General features: G+C 44.8%; 1 protein-coding gene across 5 annotated transcripts in view; it reads left to right on the top strand.

Moving 5' to 3' along the window:
• Nucleotides 1-16,294, top strand: part of CCDC30 (coiled-coil domain containing 30) — a 39,334-nt gene that overhangs the window by 14,533 nt on the left and 8,507 nt on the right. For all 5 annotated transcript variants that reach the window (XM_088671799.1, XM_035116941.3, XM_088671798.1 and 2 more), the window contains 14 exons: nucleotides 73-162; nucleotides 773-926; nucleotides 2,658-2,711; nucleotides 4,969-5,084; nucleotides 6,025-6,135; nucleotides 7,262-7,353; nucleotides 8,163-8,355; nucleotides 11,677-11,769; nucleotides 11,935-12,060; nucleotides 12,327-12,443; nucleotides 12,760-12,929; nucleotides 13,472-13,718; nucleotides 14,842-15,003; nucleotides 15,707-15,916. In XM_088671799.1, coding sequence (XP_088527925.1) covers nucleotides 73-162; nucleotides 773-926; nucleotides 2,658-2,711; nucleotides 4,969-5,084; nucleotides 6,025-6,135; nucleotides 7,262-7,353; nucleotides 8,163-8,355; nucleotides 11,677-11,769; nucleotides 11,935-12,060; nucleotides 12,327-12,443; nucleotides 12,760-12,929; nucleotides 13,472-13,718; nucleotides 14,842-15,003; nucleotides 15,707-15,916 — 1,935 coding nt within the window. The remainder of the gene's footprint in view (nucleotides 1-72; nucleotides 163-772; nucleotides 927-2,657; nucleotides 2,712-4,968; nucleotides 5,085-6,024; nucleotides 6,136-7,261; nucleotides 7,354-8,162; nucleotides 8,356-11,676; nucleotides 11,770-11,934; nucleotides 12,061-12,326; nucleotides 12,444-12,759; nucleotides 12,930-13,471; nucleotides 13,719-14,841; nucleotides 15,004-15,706; nucleotides 15,917-16,294) is intronic.

Genomic DNA, 16,294 nt, shown 5'->3' on the forward strand with positions numbered 1-16,294 from the left:
TACAAGGGGAAGTATTTTGGTGAAGTTATGTATTTTTAATCTTTCTTTCTTTCTTTTTCTTTTTTGTCTAAGGATCAGTTGGATCACATCCAGCGGACACTAGAAGATGAGCTTCAGGAGCAACGGAAATCTATGCAGTGCACCAAAGAGATGATGCATAAAGTAATAAAGAGAAGAAATTGGTCCAACCCTTTTCACTTCTGCTCATGCTGCTTAGCGTCGTAGTGTATCTTGGGCACATCAAGGGTAACATGGTGTCAATTGAAAAACAGCCATGCATGGATTTTTTTTTAAGGTATCACATAATTCCTGGAAAATGTTGTCTATAGAAGTTGTAGTGGAAGGACCAGTCACATCACTGACAGAAACCTTGGGAAATGAAATGGAAAGTCTATGGGATGAAGATCTATGTGAACTTATGAAGCTGTCCTGTACAAAGTCAGGAGAAGATTGGTCTATTTTGCCCACCGATGTTTGTTTGTTTGTTTGTTTTAATTGATGGCAGCTGTAATCCTGAAAGGCACCACATTTGCTACCTCTGTACTGGGGACTGTGTGCTACTGTAAGATGAAGCCACCAGTTTTAAGAAAGCTTTGCTCCACCCACCACCACCTTCCCATCCTGACAGGGCTTGAGTGAGAAGCAATGTCATGGGCCCTTAATTCTGCCCACTTGTGTCCATCTGTTTAAAATGAAGGTTCCGGCACCTAGGATGCAGAGAGGCCTTCCGCAGCCAGGGCCCTTCCTCTAAATATTGTACTTTGTCTTTTAGTCTCATGCTGAAGAGCTGGCTAGACAAAGCGCCTTGCTCAGACACACTGAGCAGCACTTGGAGGAAGCCACACACAGGTTGCAGTTGGCACAGGCAGAGATCCAGAGGCTGACAGAAGAATTGGCCACGCAGAAGGAAAACCAGAGCAAAATGGGTGAGTTCCAACTGCTTGCAGCCACTGACAACTCAAACATTTTTGGCGGACCTTGGCTGTGATCCATTTTTCTTCTCCAGAAGATGCCACGCTACGTCAATTCCGCCCCCCATCATACATAAGATATCAACACAAACGAATACATTATAATGTTAACATATAAAAATATTGGCAATGGCCAAGGGGGCTATAGATCTATTCTCTTTATTGATCCTCAATGGCCTGGTCGTGTGTCCAAGAATTTGCACTGCTATTTAAGGACTGGCAAGATGTGCTCCATATAGCCAGCCACAGCTAGTGGTGTAGCACTTATGGATTGGTTTGGTTTTATCCAATAGAGTTTTTGAGATGTTTTCAAAGGCAACTTCCCATGTAGCACATTGCAGGAGTCTAATCTGGCTTCTGTTAGAGCGTGGGCCACTGTGACCAGGTGATCTCCATCAAGAGGAAATGGGGATGGACACAGTTTGAAACACATTTTGATATCTGGGCCAGCTCAGATTTATAACTTGCATACAAGGCAGTCAAGAACTGTCACCTGGGAACTGAGTCTCTGTCCCCAAAATAGCTACTTTCCAGGAGAAAGACAAAACAGAAATACTGTTTTGTGAAACAGTAGGCTCCCCAGGAGGGTTTCCCCCGCCCCCAAAGACTTGACAAGTTGGGAATGTGACCCTCTAAACTCCTTTCCCCCTCAAGGCAGAGAGTGTTGCAAAATCACCATAGAACTTTCAGTTAGTGTAGGTTCCAGCCTGGCTGCTCTGTTCAGCACAGTCCAACCTCCTGCTCTGCTTTGGCTGATCAATTTCTTTTTAGGGCAGCTTTTGCCTCAGAGGGCACGTTCTGCACAATGTGCCTCAGCCTCCCAACAGCAGTGCGCCTCCAGATCCCCATCAGAGCTGCTGGTGGATTCATTTTCTGGGTGACCCTCGAGTGCACTGAGCCAGTGAGAAATCTGTTACAATTTGCAAATAGTGTTTGCTTGTTTTTTACACTTGTTTGTGTATCTATGGCTTTTAGTATTTTGAATTTTATGTTATTCTGTGGCATTCCATGTTTCAAGGTTAGAGATTTAGCCAGATAGGCTCTTTAGGTTAAACTTGGGCTTCTGGGTGATGTATTAAGAAGACCTGTGTGTTTTAATAATTTGTGAAATCTGTTGTAAAGGATTTTTCTACCTCTTCAAAACAAATCAGATGGAATCCCTGATTTATTTTAGGTACAAAGCAGCTACACTATTCCTGTGGTACCTTTTTCACTTTTAATAGATCACTGTGGGTTATTGTAGGTTAACAACAATATTATTTCTTGTTTTTGCAACAATAGATGAACATGGCTAGTCCCTAGCAATTGCTTTGATGTTGTTTATTGGTGCCCCACACACATCCATTTAAAATATAAATTAATGGATTTTTTAAAAAATTAGTAAATAGAGAAGCATTGCCTAAAGCACACAGACGCCTCTGATCGGGGATTTCTGGGACAGTTCTTCTAGCAGCGTTCTTCAGCCTTGGGTCCCCAGATGTCTTTGAACTACAACTCCCTTAATCCCTGACCAGGATCATGGGTTTTGTAGTCCCAACATCTGGGGACCCAAGATTGAAGAACACTGTTCCAGCACACTGTTTGTACTTACTGTGTGTGTGTTTAATTATAGGGACAGCAGTAATTTATAGCTCTCCTCCCCCCCACCCCCCCAAAACTGCTCCATTCTCTTGATTTTTCAATCAGCTCCATCCATGGCAGAGAGCTTGAAAGAAGAGGCGAATAAGGTGAAAGACAATGGTAAGTTGCATGCTGCCTATATCACTTGCTTAGCACATTTGCAGGACTAATTATGATTTGTATTGGAACAAAGGACAATCTAGTTCAGCATCCTGTTTGCAGCAGTGGCTAAAGAGATGTTTAACAAGCAGAGAATGAAGGCAACAGCCTTCTCTGCATTTCATTTTCAGAGGTTTAAGTGGGGGGAACTGCAACAAAATGTCACCCTCATCATCTGAAATTGATACTAGAGACATCATGGAGTACTCCTGCCCCAGCATGCTCATGTCCTGCATACTGTACTCTGTTCCATTCCTCATCTCCTTTTTCTTTTCCTAAAAATCACTTAGCAATTTGGGGGGATGGGGTGAATGAACAAATTTTGAAGAATATTTCAGGGTTTGTTTGCTCCCTTAGCGTCCCCTTCTTTCCCCACAAGGATTTTCCTCAAGATCCTTTTTCTTTTTTCTTTCTTTTTCTTTTTTGTACTTCTGCAAACAACAGGATTACCTATAAGCATGCTGACATACCTCTCTTATTTCTTTGTGGCTATTAAAATCACAATCCTATTGGCACTCAACCAGCTGAGTTTGTTATTAGAGAGAATTGTGCTGTCCTGCTCGCTTCCATCATAGCTGCATCTGCCCAGGAAGCTCATTGGTTCCCTCTCATTGGCTATAAATGTTTCTGGGCAACAGCCAAATCCTGGCCTTGCTTAGCAGTTGTTGTTTAGTCGTTTAGTCATGTCCGACTCTTCGTGACCCCATAGACCATAGCACGCCAGACACTCCTGTCTTCCACTGCCTCCCGCAGTTTGGTCAAACTCATGTTCGTAGCTTCGAGAACACTGTCCCTAGTGCCTAGCAGTGTCTCCATGTATTTCTCAGTCCCAGTCCCTCTCTGATGACGTTTTCACTGGGGCAGTCAACTAGCACCTAAACTGCACCACTCCACATTGTAGGGACAGGCATGACTTGGATGTTCCTTCAACCCCCAGTTATTCCTTGTACTTGGAAACATGCCAGGGGAAAAGGTTGAGCTAGAGCCACCGTCTAGTCTTCTAGGCAGAAGGAGCCTTTTGTGCAGAAAGAGCATCCAGTCAACTGAGCCCCACCTGTAGCCTGAAGTGATGTAGCTGTATTCCCCCCCCCCCCCCGGAAACAATTAACAATTAACATGGATGAGCATTAAACTTCCACTAGATTTCCAGAAGTGGTTTTTATGCTGGGTGAAAGATCAAATAAATCAGAAAACTGAGTATGTAAAGAAATGTCAAGAAGACAGTGTCATCTGAATGCAGTCTGAGAAGGGGCTACATGTCATGCGGGATAGGCTGGCTTGCTAGTTCCACCGAGGGCTCTGGATCTCCTTGGTTGGCCTCAGAAATTGATCCCCTGTGATGTTTTGCTTTGGGAACTTGAGACTATCATCTGAAGAGGGTTCTCCCAGCAGGGGTATGACCAGTGCTTTTTTTTCTTTAAAAATGTTTCTGGGTACTCTCATTTTGACTTATGAAAATCACCATTTTATAGTTCAAATCAGGAAAAATAAATACAGTAAATGGAAAAAAGTACAAAGATTCACAAAATGTTTAGGAGTATGCATCCCCCTGTGTCCACCCAGGAAAAAAGCACTGGGTATGACACAGCTCAGTAATGATGTCCTGGTCATCTCCAGGAATTTGTACTGTTGTGATAATAGGAAAATTTTGGTGGAGGAAACATCATGGGCTGTGTGCCTTCTCCAAAGAACTGGGCCATTTATTGTTCTTGTTTCCCCCCCAAAAAATAATTGAATTTTAATAATAACTAACAAGTTTCCCCATTTTTTTAAAAAAAATTGTCACATTTCCAACAAATAAGTAGAGGATACTGTAATTAAAACATACCAAGAGGGGAAGGATATGTCATTATAATTACAAAGGCTTCCATGGTCTGAACAATTATGCTTTTAAATGTGAAAAAAGATAAAAAGGTAAACTTGAACTGCACTAAACCCAAGACTGTTGCATGGTCTTGTGGGACCTGATGCTCCTGAGCCTCTCTATATAAAATAAGATTAGACCCAATGGCAAAGAAGCACTTGGGGCCCCTGGGCACTTTTAGCTTATGCCACACCTTGGATTACCAATATTCCAGCTTGTTGAGATAAAAGACTTCCAAAACATGGCACTCGTGGCCTGAGCCACTGTCTCAAAATGCAAAATGGTGCCATTTCTGAGATGTAAAAAGAGCGTCTACTTGGATACCTGCTGGTCATGGCCCCTGGTTGCCTTTAGAAATGTCAGAGCTACAGAAGGCCCGGGAGCTGAACATCCGATTGGACCAAGAAATCCTGGCATTACGCAGCAGAGTCCAACTCCTCGACTCGGAGAGACAAATGTTCTTGGAGCAGGTCAGTCTGGGTCACTAATGTTTGGGATACTAGTGACCATCGTTGCCAGTGTGGTGTGTGTGGTGGAGCCAAAGAGCCACCCATCCATCACCAGCATTGCTTCAGCTTACCTGAGCAGGGCAGGGGAGGTTGGGGTTGTGCATGTGAACCTTTGGAGCACCAGTTTGGCTTTTTGTTAAACTGCTGTGTTTATCTGTTCAGACCCTATTATACTAACCCTATTATACTGCTGACCCAAAATGCCAACTGCAGCTACCTATGCTTGGTGGTCCTCTCAGTGCTGAGTAGGGATAGAGGAAAATTCTGATTCAGTTTGCATTTAGGGGCGAACTTAAATTAGCACTTAAGCAAAACTGAAACACCACCATCCCTTAAACATCCACACGCCTCTGAATTTTATAATGCAACTCTCCAGCCAAGTCATGTGTACAAAAATACTTGTTGTTGTTGTTGTTTAGTCGTTTAGTCGTGTCCGACTCTTCGTGACCCCACAAAAATACTTATACTGTGGTAAAGTTTGCATATATTGGGGAGGGGGGCATACAAAATGCATTATATTAGGGGGATTGCTTTGCAAAAATGTGTGTATTAGGAGAATTGCACACCAAACTTCTGGTACAAAAATTACATACTGATGTGGAATTGTGGAGAACTGAAGAATGGAAAAATGAGAAACTGAGAGAAACTGCTGGGCCAAGGAAGTAGTTTTAGATTACGCAAGATCATTTTGGAGGGGGAAATCCTCAGCAGGCAAGGAATTGCTTTGAGGGGCTATTTCTAACCTGGGTGAACTGGCCCAGGAGAGCAGAGATTGGATGTGAATTCTCTCTTCTGAATGAAACCATTGGAAGTCTTTCTTTCTTTCTTTCTTTCTTTCTTTCTTTCTTTCTTTCTTTCTTTCTTTCTTTCTTTCTTTCTTTCTTTCTTTCTGGCATTTAAGGCTGAAAAGCTTGATGCGGAGATTCCCAAGTATCAGGTGACTGAGGAAGAGCCAAGATACGTATTAGCCAGGATGGACCAAACTAAAGAACATGAAGGCTGCTTGTTGCAGGTATTTAAATTTTGTTTGTTTGTTTGTTATTTTTATGCCCCCTGCATTCTCCAAGGAGGTTAAGAGTGGCATAAATTGATTCCCCCCTTTTATCCTCATGACAACCCTGTGAGGTAGGTTAGTCAGAGAGAGAGAAAGAGTCACTAGCCCATGTTTCCTGAGTGATCTTTGGGGCCAAGCAAGGGATTTGAACCTGGATCTTCCCAGTCTTGTCTATCCTCTATGCCATACTGGCAGTCTATTTCTTCTCACCCCACCCCACCTAAGGGTCAGATTTAAGTGGTAGAGGAGAGGGTATGATTTGAAGGGGCTAACCTTCAACACTTCCCCTCCCCACCACTTATTTCCAGCACTTAGGCCACATTCACCCCATACAGTTAGAGAAATATTAAAAGCACCGCTTTAAACAGTCATGGCTTCCCCCCAAAGGAGCCGTAGTTTGTTAAGGGTGCTGAGAGTTGTTAGAAGACCCCTAGTCCCCTCCGAAAGCTGCAGTTCCCAGAGTGGCTTAAAAATCCATCCCACTTCATAGGGAACTCTGGGAATTGTAGCTCTGTGAGGGGACTAAGGGGCCGCCTCATGACTGTTAGCACCCTTAACCAAACAACAGCTCCCAGAATCCTTTGGGGGAAGCCATGACTGTTTAAAATGGAATCATGCTGTTCTAAATATATGTTGTGACTGCTTTACCCCCAGCCCTCGCAACACTTGTAGAGGAACCCCACTTCTCATGGAGGGTAGGAAACAGACCGGAAAGAAAAGACAAAATATTAGAAGAAAGCAGTAATAGCAATAATTAACATGGGCCTTCAAGAAGAGAACAGAACTGGCTAACTAATGACCAGTAAAGAGCCTGTTCATTAGCTGTGATGAACAAAAGTAATTGGAGAAGGAAGCTTCTAATTAACGTTGTAGAGGACCTTTGCTGAATAGGATTTGCAACTAAGGGGAAATGTGGTTGGGGCCCCACTTTCCATGCATGAGGTCATATCAAGATGGGCTGGAAAAGATTCCTGCCTGAAAAGATTCCTGGAGAGCTGCTGCTGGCCAGGCTGAGCTAGATGGATCCATGGTCTGTCTGAATATAAGGTAGTTTACTATCCTCCTAAATTTTCTTGGATCACAGGATAAAAAGGGAAAGCTGAAAGCTGAAGAAGAGACCAGCATTTTGGATGAAGCTGCCTCAGAAACTGAACATAACAAGGCCCTTCATCAGAGGTGAATAAGCTAAGCAAATGTCAAAAAGCAAATGATTTTCACCAAGTCTCAGTTGGTAGAACATAAGACTCTTAATCTCAGGGTTGTGAGTTCGAGCCTCACATTGGGCAAAAAATTCCTGATTTGCAGGAGGTTGAACTAGATGATCCTTGAGGTCCCTTCCAACTCTACAATTCTGTGATCACTTAAATTATGTAAATGTGCTGCTTTCATTGATGCTGTTGTCTCATTGCCCATGATCCTTGCTTCCGCAAAATACATTTTGTGAATTTCTGCTTTGGTCCATTCACACAGCAGATACTGGTAGAATCTCAGGTTACCAGGGGTCAGCAAACTTTTCCAACAGGGGGCCGGTCCACTGTCCATCAGACCTTGTGGGGGACCGGACTATATTTTTTTGGGGGGGGGGGTGAATAAAATGAATGAATTCCTATGCCCCACAAATAACCCAGAGGTGCATTTTAAATAAAAGCACACATTCTACTCATGTAAAAACACCAGGCAGGCCCCACAAATAACCCAGAGATGCATTTTAAATAAAAGGACACATTCTACTCATGTAAAAACATGCTGATTCCCAGACCGTCCGCAGGCTGGATTTAGAAGGCAATTGAGCCGCATCCATCCCCTGGGCCTTAGTTTGCCTACCCATGGGTTACATCATGCTGACCCTCAGGTAGCACAGCACCTCTGATTGCCAGTCAGTTCCCAGGCCCAATTGAAGATGGCAACATTAAATTCAAATCTTTAACTTAAACTGTGCCAGCTGCTTCAGGGATTTCCTGCCAATGTGTTTCACTTTGATGTAGGTGCCGCCAAGCCATTGAAGGCGTGGAATGCCAAAACTCGCAGCTCCTGCACAAGCTCCGGAAGTTGGAGCGGGAACACGAGGATCTGGTGGAGAGGAATGAGGAGCTGGAGTCCCTCCTGGGGGAGACACAGAACCAGACTAAGGATGAGCGGGAGCAGTTTGAGTGTGAAGTGGACGGACTGCAGAGGAAGGTAACCCAGTCTGGCCAGGTGTTATTTGTTTAGAGCATTTTTATACCTTGCACATTAGCCCGAAAGGCTCCCACATACAACGAAAACAAGACAGTCCCTGCCCGCAAAAGTTTACAGTTTTTTTTAAAAAAATGACATGCAAAGAGGCACCAATTTCCAGACAGTTATTCCTATAGTGATCAGCTGCCCCATTTCAGGGGCAGGAGGTGCCTGGTGGAGCCAGACCTCTGGAAAAGTTGATGGTTCTGCTTCCTGCCTCCCCCACTGAGGCAAGTCGCAGGGCTGTCTGTCTTGACCTTGGGGTCCAGGAGGGGCTTTCGAAGCCCAATTCACACTCTTCCAAGCTGGGCTTCTGTTGACCATCAAGGCATTTTGTGTTGTTGTTTTTCTCCACTGGGGTTGAACGTCTGTACGGTGTGGAATTGTTGGTTGAACTGGAGGGCAATAGGCAGTGAACTTTGAAAAAGGGTAGAGGCTGAAGTGGGATTTGGAGGGAGGAGACAGTCTCTAAGTTCTGGGACATGAGGCAGAGGGGCTTCTTGGTAGTGGCACCCACCATGTGGAATGCCCTCCCATCAGATGTCAAGGAAATAAACAACTATCTGACTTTTAAAAGACATCTGAAGGTAGCCCTGTTTAGGGAAGTTTTTAATGTTTGATATTTTATCGTGTTTTTAATATTCTGTTAGGAGCTGCCCAGAGTGGCTGGGGAAACCCAGCCAGATGGGTGGGGTAGAAATAATTATTATTATTATTATTATTATTATTATTATTATTATTATTATTATTATTATTATTAGGACAGACAATCTATCAGTTTTGATTTCTCTGGGTTCCTTTTTTTAACAACCTTGAGTTCAGTTCACCCCTTTTCCACATCAGTTTGTGAATGATTGATTGATTCTATCAATTCAGGCACATTTCCCGTAACATATGCATTATATACAGTTTTTCCCAATTTACAATCAAGTGGTGTCTGTTTTATTTATTTAAACATTTATATGATGCTAATTCATTTTAAAAATACCAAAGTGATCACAGTGATCAGCACATAAAACCACACAATAAAAACCATATTTGAAAGGTTAAAATAAAAAATCATCGAACTACAGTGGTGCCTCGACTTACAAATTTAATCCGTTCCGAAGGCACCTCCGTAAGTCGAAAAATTCGCAAGTCGAAAAACGCCATTGGAAACGCAATTTCCCATAGGAGTGCATTGGAAACGGAAAACATTGTAAGTCGAAGCAACCCTATCTAAAAATTCGTAAGTCGAAAAATCCCTATCTAAAACTGCCACGGTTTTCTTTTGGATGTCGAGACATTCGTAAGCGTGCGGCCATTACCCCCATTCGTAAGTCGAAAAATTCGGTTGTCGAGTCGTTCGTAAGTCGAGGTACCACTGTATTGTGGACAAATGTCTTCTTAACTGCCTGCAGTAAGCCTGACTGAAGAATAAGAGAGTTTTCAGCAGGCATTTTAAAATTTGAAACAGAAGGCGGCTTCTGAATAAATAAATATGCACATTCTTGTCAGCCATTTGTCCTTACATAACATATTTTTTGTATGTTGTGTTGGTGAATATACACTGACGGGTAAATCATGGGGCATGATCACTGGATCCAGTGGAGGGAAATTCTCCCTGGCAGGAAAGCGATCTAGAACCCTAAACAGTTGGAAGCTATAAGGCTGAGCTAACAGTTTCCAACTGTCAAGAGCAGTTGGAGTCTTCCTGAGCCAAGGGCCTCGTGTGTCTCCCTTCATAAGATGGAGCTACAGGAATACTTCAGTGATAGGGAGCCAGAAAGAAACATAATATGCCCACGAGTAGCTCAATTGGAGGAGATTAGTGAGAAGAACATGGCACACAGGTATTTTCATTTGGTTTTCCTCGCTTTGTAAGAAGGGCGGCCCAGCAGATGCTCCTAGTCAACAACTTTAACCAGCCCTAGCTAGCTTGGCCAACAGTCAGGGGTGATGGATGTTGTGGTTCAACAACATCTGGGGGCTCAGAGAGGTTCCTTAGCCCTGGCCTAACTGTAGAACCAACGCTTCTTACTAAGCCTAGTTCCTGGCCTTGGTCAGACCACGAGGTCCTGGGTTTCCTCTCTTGATGGAGATGGAGGGTTCTTTGCAAAACCAAAAACAGTCCTATTTCTTCTAGGTGGGCGGAACCAGCCCTTTTTCTGGGGGGGACTCAGGGGTATGTATACCCCTAAACATTTTGTGAATCTAAGTTTGGCTTCATTGAGGGGCAGTATTGCAATATGAGTAGGAAAATGAGAGTACTCCTAAACATTTATTTCTATTTTTTTAGGGGGGGAAAGCACTGAACGGAACTACGGTATAATAATTCTCAGTTTTGCTCCTAAGTGGGGTTCTGTTCTGGTGCCACAGCACTAGAAAATGAGGGAACGAGTGGGGTGGCTGGCATTTCTCATGGGGAAAGTCTCCTGGATAGGACGTTGTTGTTGTTGTTGTTGTTGTGTGTTGTTAATCATAATTCTTGCCCATCCCCATCCTTCACCCTAACATAGGGCTTGGGGCAGCAATCCCATCATCTCTTGCCATTGACCCTGCTGGCTAGGACTGATGGGGGCTGGAGTCTAGCAAGATCTGGAGCCCCAATTTAACGTATTTTCTGTTTGGCCCTGAGTCAGGCCTGTGCACTAACCAGGCAGTGATCCTGCGTGGTCCCAAGCAGAGGCATCACCCCGGCCTTGCTACATGAGATATGCTGGCACCTGAAGCCAGGTCTTTTTTGTGTACATGTGTGGCAGTGCATAGCCCACTTCCCAAAAGATTCGGAGGGAAGGTGAGGTTTGAGCTCATGAGTTCTCAGCTCACACTCTCATCCAGCTTTTCTTTAATTGATTAATTCCATTTCTATACTGCCCTTCCTCCTGTGGGAGTTCAGAGCAGTAAACAACATAAAAATACAATCTAAACAATGAATCCCAAAATCAAAATACAAAGCAATACTGGCTGCTGAAATTTCAGTAAATGTATAAAGCATATTAAATATTATATCTATCACATCTTAAAATATAGTTTATTAACATATATAACACATCTTTAATATATATTTAATGTATTTCTATCTCACCTTCCTCTCAGGTTACATTTAAAAGGACCTGAGGATCTTAGAACTAGGGCAGGCTTGTAGTGGAACATATGAGCTTTCAGGTAACCTGGGCACCCAAGCCATGTATTTGAACATCAGGAGGTGTGTGAAGGGGTTGGGGGACTGAAAGAAGGGCTTGCCAAGGCACTTTTTATTTTTTTAAACCCTCTTCCCTCTTGTTTGGGGTGTGTGTCAAGATTTCTCGTTTAGAGGCAGAACTGTGGAAAGCGCAGAAGAGTAAATCCGATATGCCTGACGAAGAAACAAGCGAAGTGGCAGATTCCCAAGAGGCAAGGAACAAGGTTGAAGGGGTGTTTTGGGGGCCCCTAGATTGGGAAGGAGGTGAGAGGTGGGGGTGCAGCTCTGAGGCCCACCACCATTGGGTTGCATGGTCCACACTTGCAGACCTCCCCTTTCAGCAGGCTGACAATGGTTGCAATTTTCACTGGTCTCAGGTGGAGAAAAGTAAGCGAGAGAAAGTGGAAGAGCTGGAAAGCAAACTCTTGGAGGAGACAGAGTGGAGGAAGCAGCTGGCCTGCAACCTTGAAATGACACAGAAAGCATTGAAAGATGGAAAGAAGGTGAGTGGTCCTATTGTCAGCTGCTTTTAGAAAGCCTCCAAGAACTACGTAGGTCAGCTGATGCTTTGACAAAGGAAATAGTTTGACTAGTTCAGCAAGTTTCCTGTTAGAGATTCCAGCCTCACATACACAAGACCACAGGCTTGGAAAGGACCCCTGGGTATCATCCAGATTGAGCCCACCCCTCCAAACTATAACAGTAACTTCCCAGCTAAAGAGCTCTCATTGCACGCCATCCCAGCTAACTCCCTTGGTTGTTCAACCAGGAGCTGCACAGTTCCAAGTCAGAGCTTCTGCGGCTTCGGGGAGCAGCTGAGGAAAGAGATTTTCTGCATGTGACTCTTGAGAAACTGCAGCAGGAGAATGTGATGCTGGAAATGAAGGTGAGCCTTGTGGGAAGCTTAATAATCAGAAGTGCTGGACTTTAAAAACAATGCCCATGAATAAGCTTCCTTCTGTTGAGACAGACCATCGAGTACACTTTGACTGGATCTTAGCCTTCCACTCCCCACCTTGAACCAGGAGGACCAACGCCACATTACAGAGTGAGGTCCCCCAACATTTCCAGAATACTGCCATGTGATATTTGGAAGGGTGGGGTGCTGTTTGACTTGCACAAGCCCACCCCTTTAGGGCCACACTTTACTTGGTCCTGGTCAGCGCTCTTAACTTGGGATATTTGCGTTCCTAACCTTGCAGGTGTCAGAGCTCTTCCAGGAATGTGAACAGCTCAACCATGTTCTTACAGAAGGGAAAAAACCTGGGGAAATATCGTTGGCAAGCCGGAGGATGTGCACTGAACTGACAACTAAGGAGAGGGCTTTGGAAGATCAGATCCACAGCCAGGGAGAAGAAAGAGAGCAGCTGCGGTAAAATATCTAAATAAAGATTTAAAATGTGTATTTTTATCTCAATGTATGCATTTCTAAGCATACTGAGCTGTCTCCAGTGTCGGTCCTACTCAGAGCAGACCTACTGAAATAAGTAGACATGATTTTCATAGGGCTTCTCTGAATAGGGCTTGGCTCGCTTCCGCACCATATATTTAAAGCACTCTGATACCACATTTGCTGTTATGTCTCTCCCCGCCACCACCCTAATAAATGAGCACTGCAGTTTGTTAAGGGTACTGGGAACTGTAGCTCTGTGAGGGGTCTCCCAACAACTCTCAGCACCCTTAACAAACTACAGTTCTCAGGATTCCTTGGGGGATGTCATGTGCTTTAAGTGGATGGTTTGTATGCAGCCCATGTCAAGAAGCCAGCAAGTATCCATGCTTATATTTTTGTCCCTTATCTTGAGGTAATTACAAAACTCGCACCCCATTTTTAATAGGGTATGCTGCAGTAAATGGCGTTTATCTGTCGGCCTCTTTCTCTCCTCTCCTCCCCCCTCCACCTTCAACCTGAAGTGTTAAATTGTTAGAGAGCAAGAAGAAAACTGAGGAACTAGAAAAGAAGGTTAAGGAGAGCTATGAAGAGAGAAGGCGCCTGTGGGAAGAAAACATGCAGTTAAGGAAAGATATCCTGGATCTCCAATGTCAGTTTAACACCAAGAGCACGGCAAATGTCAGGGCAAAACGTGAGGCTGGCTTTGGAGAGAATCCACCCCGCAAGACTCAGACTCCCATGGGGAGCACATATGGGGAACCGAAGCAGGTAAGAAGGCTTCCTGAATGAAATACCTCTCTGTAAGACAGAGGTTCCCCAAAGTAAGATAGTCTCCTGCAAAAAAGAGAAAGTGCAGTGATTTTTTTTGGGGGGGGGGTTGTCTCAGTAAGGACACGGAATCATTGTAGATGCAGATGTAAACAGAGGAACCTGGAACTTTTCAAAGCTATTTCTTAGAATTGTAGAGTTGGGAGGTGCCCCCTAAGGGTCACCTATGGTCTAACCCCCTGCATTGCAGGAATCACAGCTAAGTAATCCTGGACAGATGGCCACCTGACCTCTGTTGAAAAACCTCCAGAGAAGGAGACGCCACTGCCTCCTGAGATTGTCTGTTCCATTGTTGAACAGCTCTTATGTTCAAAGTTCTTCCTGGTGTTGTCAGTGGGTGGATAGTCCATAGGCACAGGTGTATAGGGGTGTATTCAACTATGCCCTATGCAGAGTAGACCCACTGAAAAGAATGGACCTGAGTTAGTCTTTCCCATTAAGAACATATGAAGAACCTGCTGGAGCAGGCTAGCAGCTCACCTAGTCCATCATCTTGTTCTCACTCTGACCAACCAGATGCCTGTGGGAAACCAGCAAGCAGCAACAGAGCTCACAAACCTTCTCTCCTCTTGTGGTTTCCAGCATAGCTGGCATGGCTAGTAGCCATCAAGAGCCTTCTCCAGGAATTTCTCTAATCCTCTTTTAAAGCCATCCAAGTTGGTGGTTCTCACTGCCTCCCGTGAAAGCAAGTTCCGTGGTTGAACTATGCATTAATTGCAGTGCGTCCACTCTGAGTAGGACTTGCATTGGATGGATGTATACAACTCATTGGTCTACTGGCAATCTTCAGTGGTCTATTGGTAAGGCTGAGAGAGCTCAGCAGATCTGGGAGCATTGTGGCAGGTATTGGCATGGGATTGGCTACTGAGCATCACTTGGTTCCCAGAAGGCTCCTGGGCAGTGTTGGGTATGTCCCCAATTCATGTGGCTAATACTGCTCAGGTGGTGTCAAAGAGAGCGGGAAATGGTGCCAGTCCCAGTCCAAGCCCTGTGTTGCTCCTCTCTGCATTCATCTGGCAACTGTATCAGCTGCCTTCCTCACAGCTTCTGCTCTGTCTCACAGGGTCTGCTGGGGGAGAGACCTGAGCAGAAGGAGGATGGGTATCTTCTCTGGCAGGATGTTCAGCGCATCCAGAACTTGGGCAGCTCTGCCGAGAAGGAGCTGAGGTATGAAAGGGAGAAGAACTTGAAATGCAACATCTTGCTTCAGCAAGAAAACATCAAGGTAGGTGACCCCATCCCCATAGGGCAGGAAATCCAAGTGACAGTTTTGAAAGAGATGGGGACATGTCCCTTCTTCTTTGTCTTCTTATTCCTCCTCTTTTTCCTCCTCCTTTTCTTCCTCCTTCTTTCTTCTCCTTCTTCCTCCTTTTAAGACATGTGTTCATTGAACAGATTTATGCCCTGGCTTTGTTAGGCCAAAGCATCTCCACTTGACTAGCACATAGTTTTCATTATGTGATTCATGAGCTGCTTCTTGAAAAGGCATCTCTTTGCTTATTCCTGGCCCTTTCAGGCTGGATTTTGTGGGCTATGGCCAACCAAGTTCCACCCAAAGCAGACCCTTGGAAATTAGTGGACATGACTAACTTAAGGTCCATTAATCTCAGTAGGTCTCCTCTGAGTAAGACTCCGTTGGCGTTTGCTTGCGTAGTCTTGCCATGCAAATAGCTCTCCAAATGGAATGTGTTGCTTGTTGGATCACCATTTTAGCTTGCACTTAGCCCTGTATCAATGTACCAGCTTTTATGTACCAGCTGAACCGTGTCACCTCCTGTTTGCCTCGTGTCCCAGTCCAATTTGAGTGTTGAAGCCTTTGACAGACCCATATCTGGGAGTTGGAGTTCTTTGCCTGGCAATGAGGGAACTGCCATTTTGTTGTCCCACTTTCCTGAAAGTGCTACCTTTTCTCTGCCCCACCCTTTCAGATCAAAGCCGAGCTGAGGCAAATGCAGCTGAAGCTCTCCGACTCCGCCAAGGCCTGTTCGTCACTCACTTCACAGTGGGAGCTCAGCCAGCAGAAGGTCAAAGAGCTGGAGCTGGAGCTGCTCAGGCAGTCGCAGGCAGCCAAGCAGCAGAGCGGCCTGAGGGAAAAGCTCACCCAGGAGAAAGCCAGGGCCACTGAGGCTGAGAGAAAGGTCAGTGGCCAAAGCTGGGTTCCCAAGCTGCTTTCGACAATGCCATCCTGAAGAGTTGCAGAAGTATTTGTTTAGTTTAAAAAATTAGACCCTGCTTTGCACTATGTGCCTCAATGTGGCTTGGTTAAGCAATGGAATTTGCTCCCATAAGAGGCAGTGATGGCCACCAACTTGGATGGCTTTATAAGAGGGCTGGGCCAGTTATGGAGGAAAGGGCTATTGAGGACTGCTGGCCAGGATACCTGCGCTCTGCGTCCATGGTTGGAGGCAGCAATGCTTCTGAACACTACAGAAGGGAGAGTGCTCTTGTGTCGAATCCTGCTTGTGGGCTTCCCATAATAGGTCTCTGGTTGGCCATTGTGAGAAAAGAATGCTGAG

Source organism: Zootoca vivipara, chromosome 6, assembly GCF_965207765.1.
Source record: "Zootoca vivipara chromosome 6, rZooViv2.hap1.1, whole genome shotgun sequence".
Classification (NCBI taxonomy): Eukaryota; Metazoa; Chordata; class Lepidosauria; order Squamata; family Lacertidae; genus Zootoca; species Zootoca vivipara.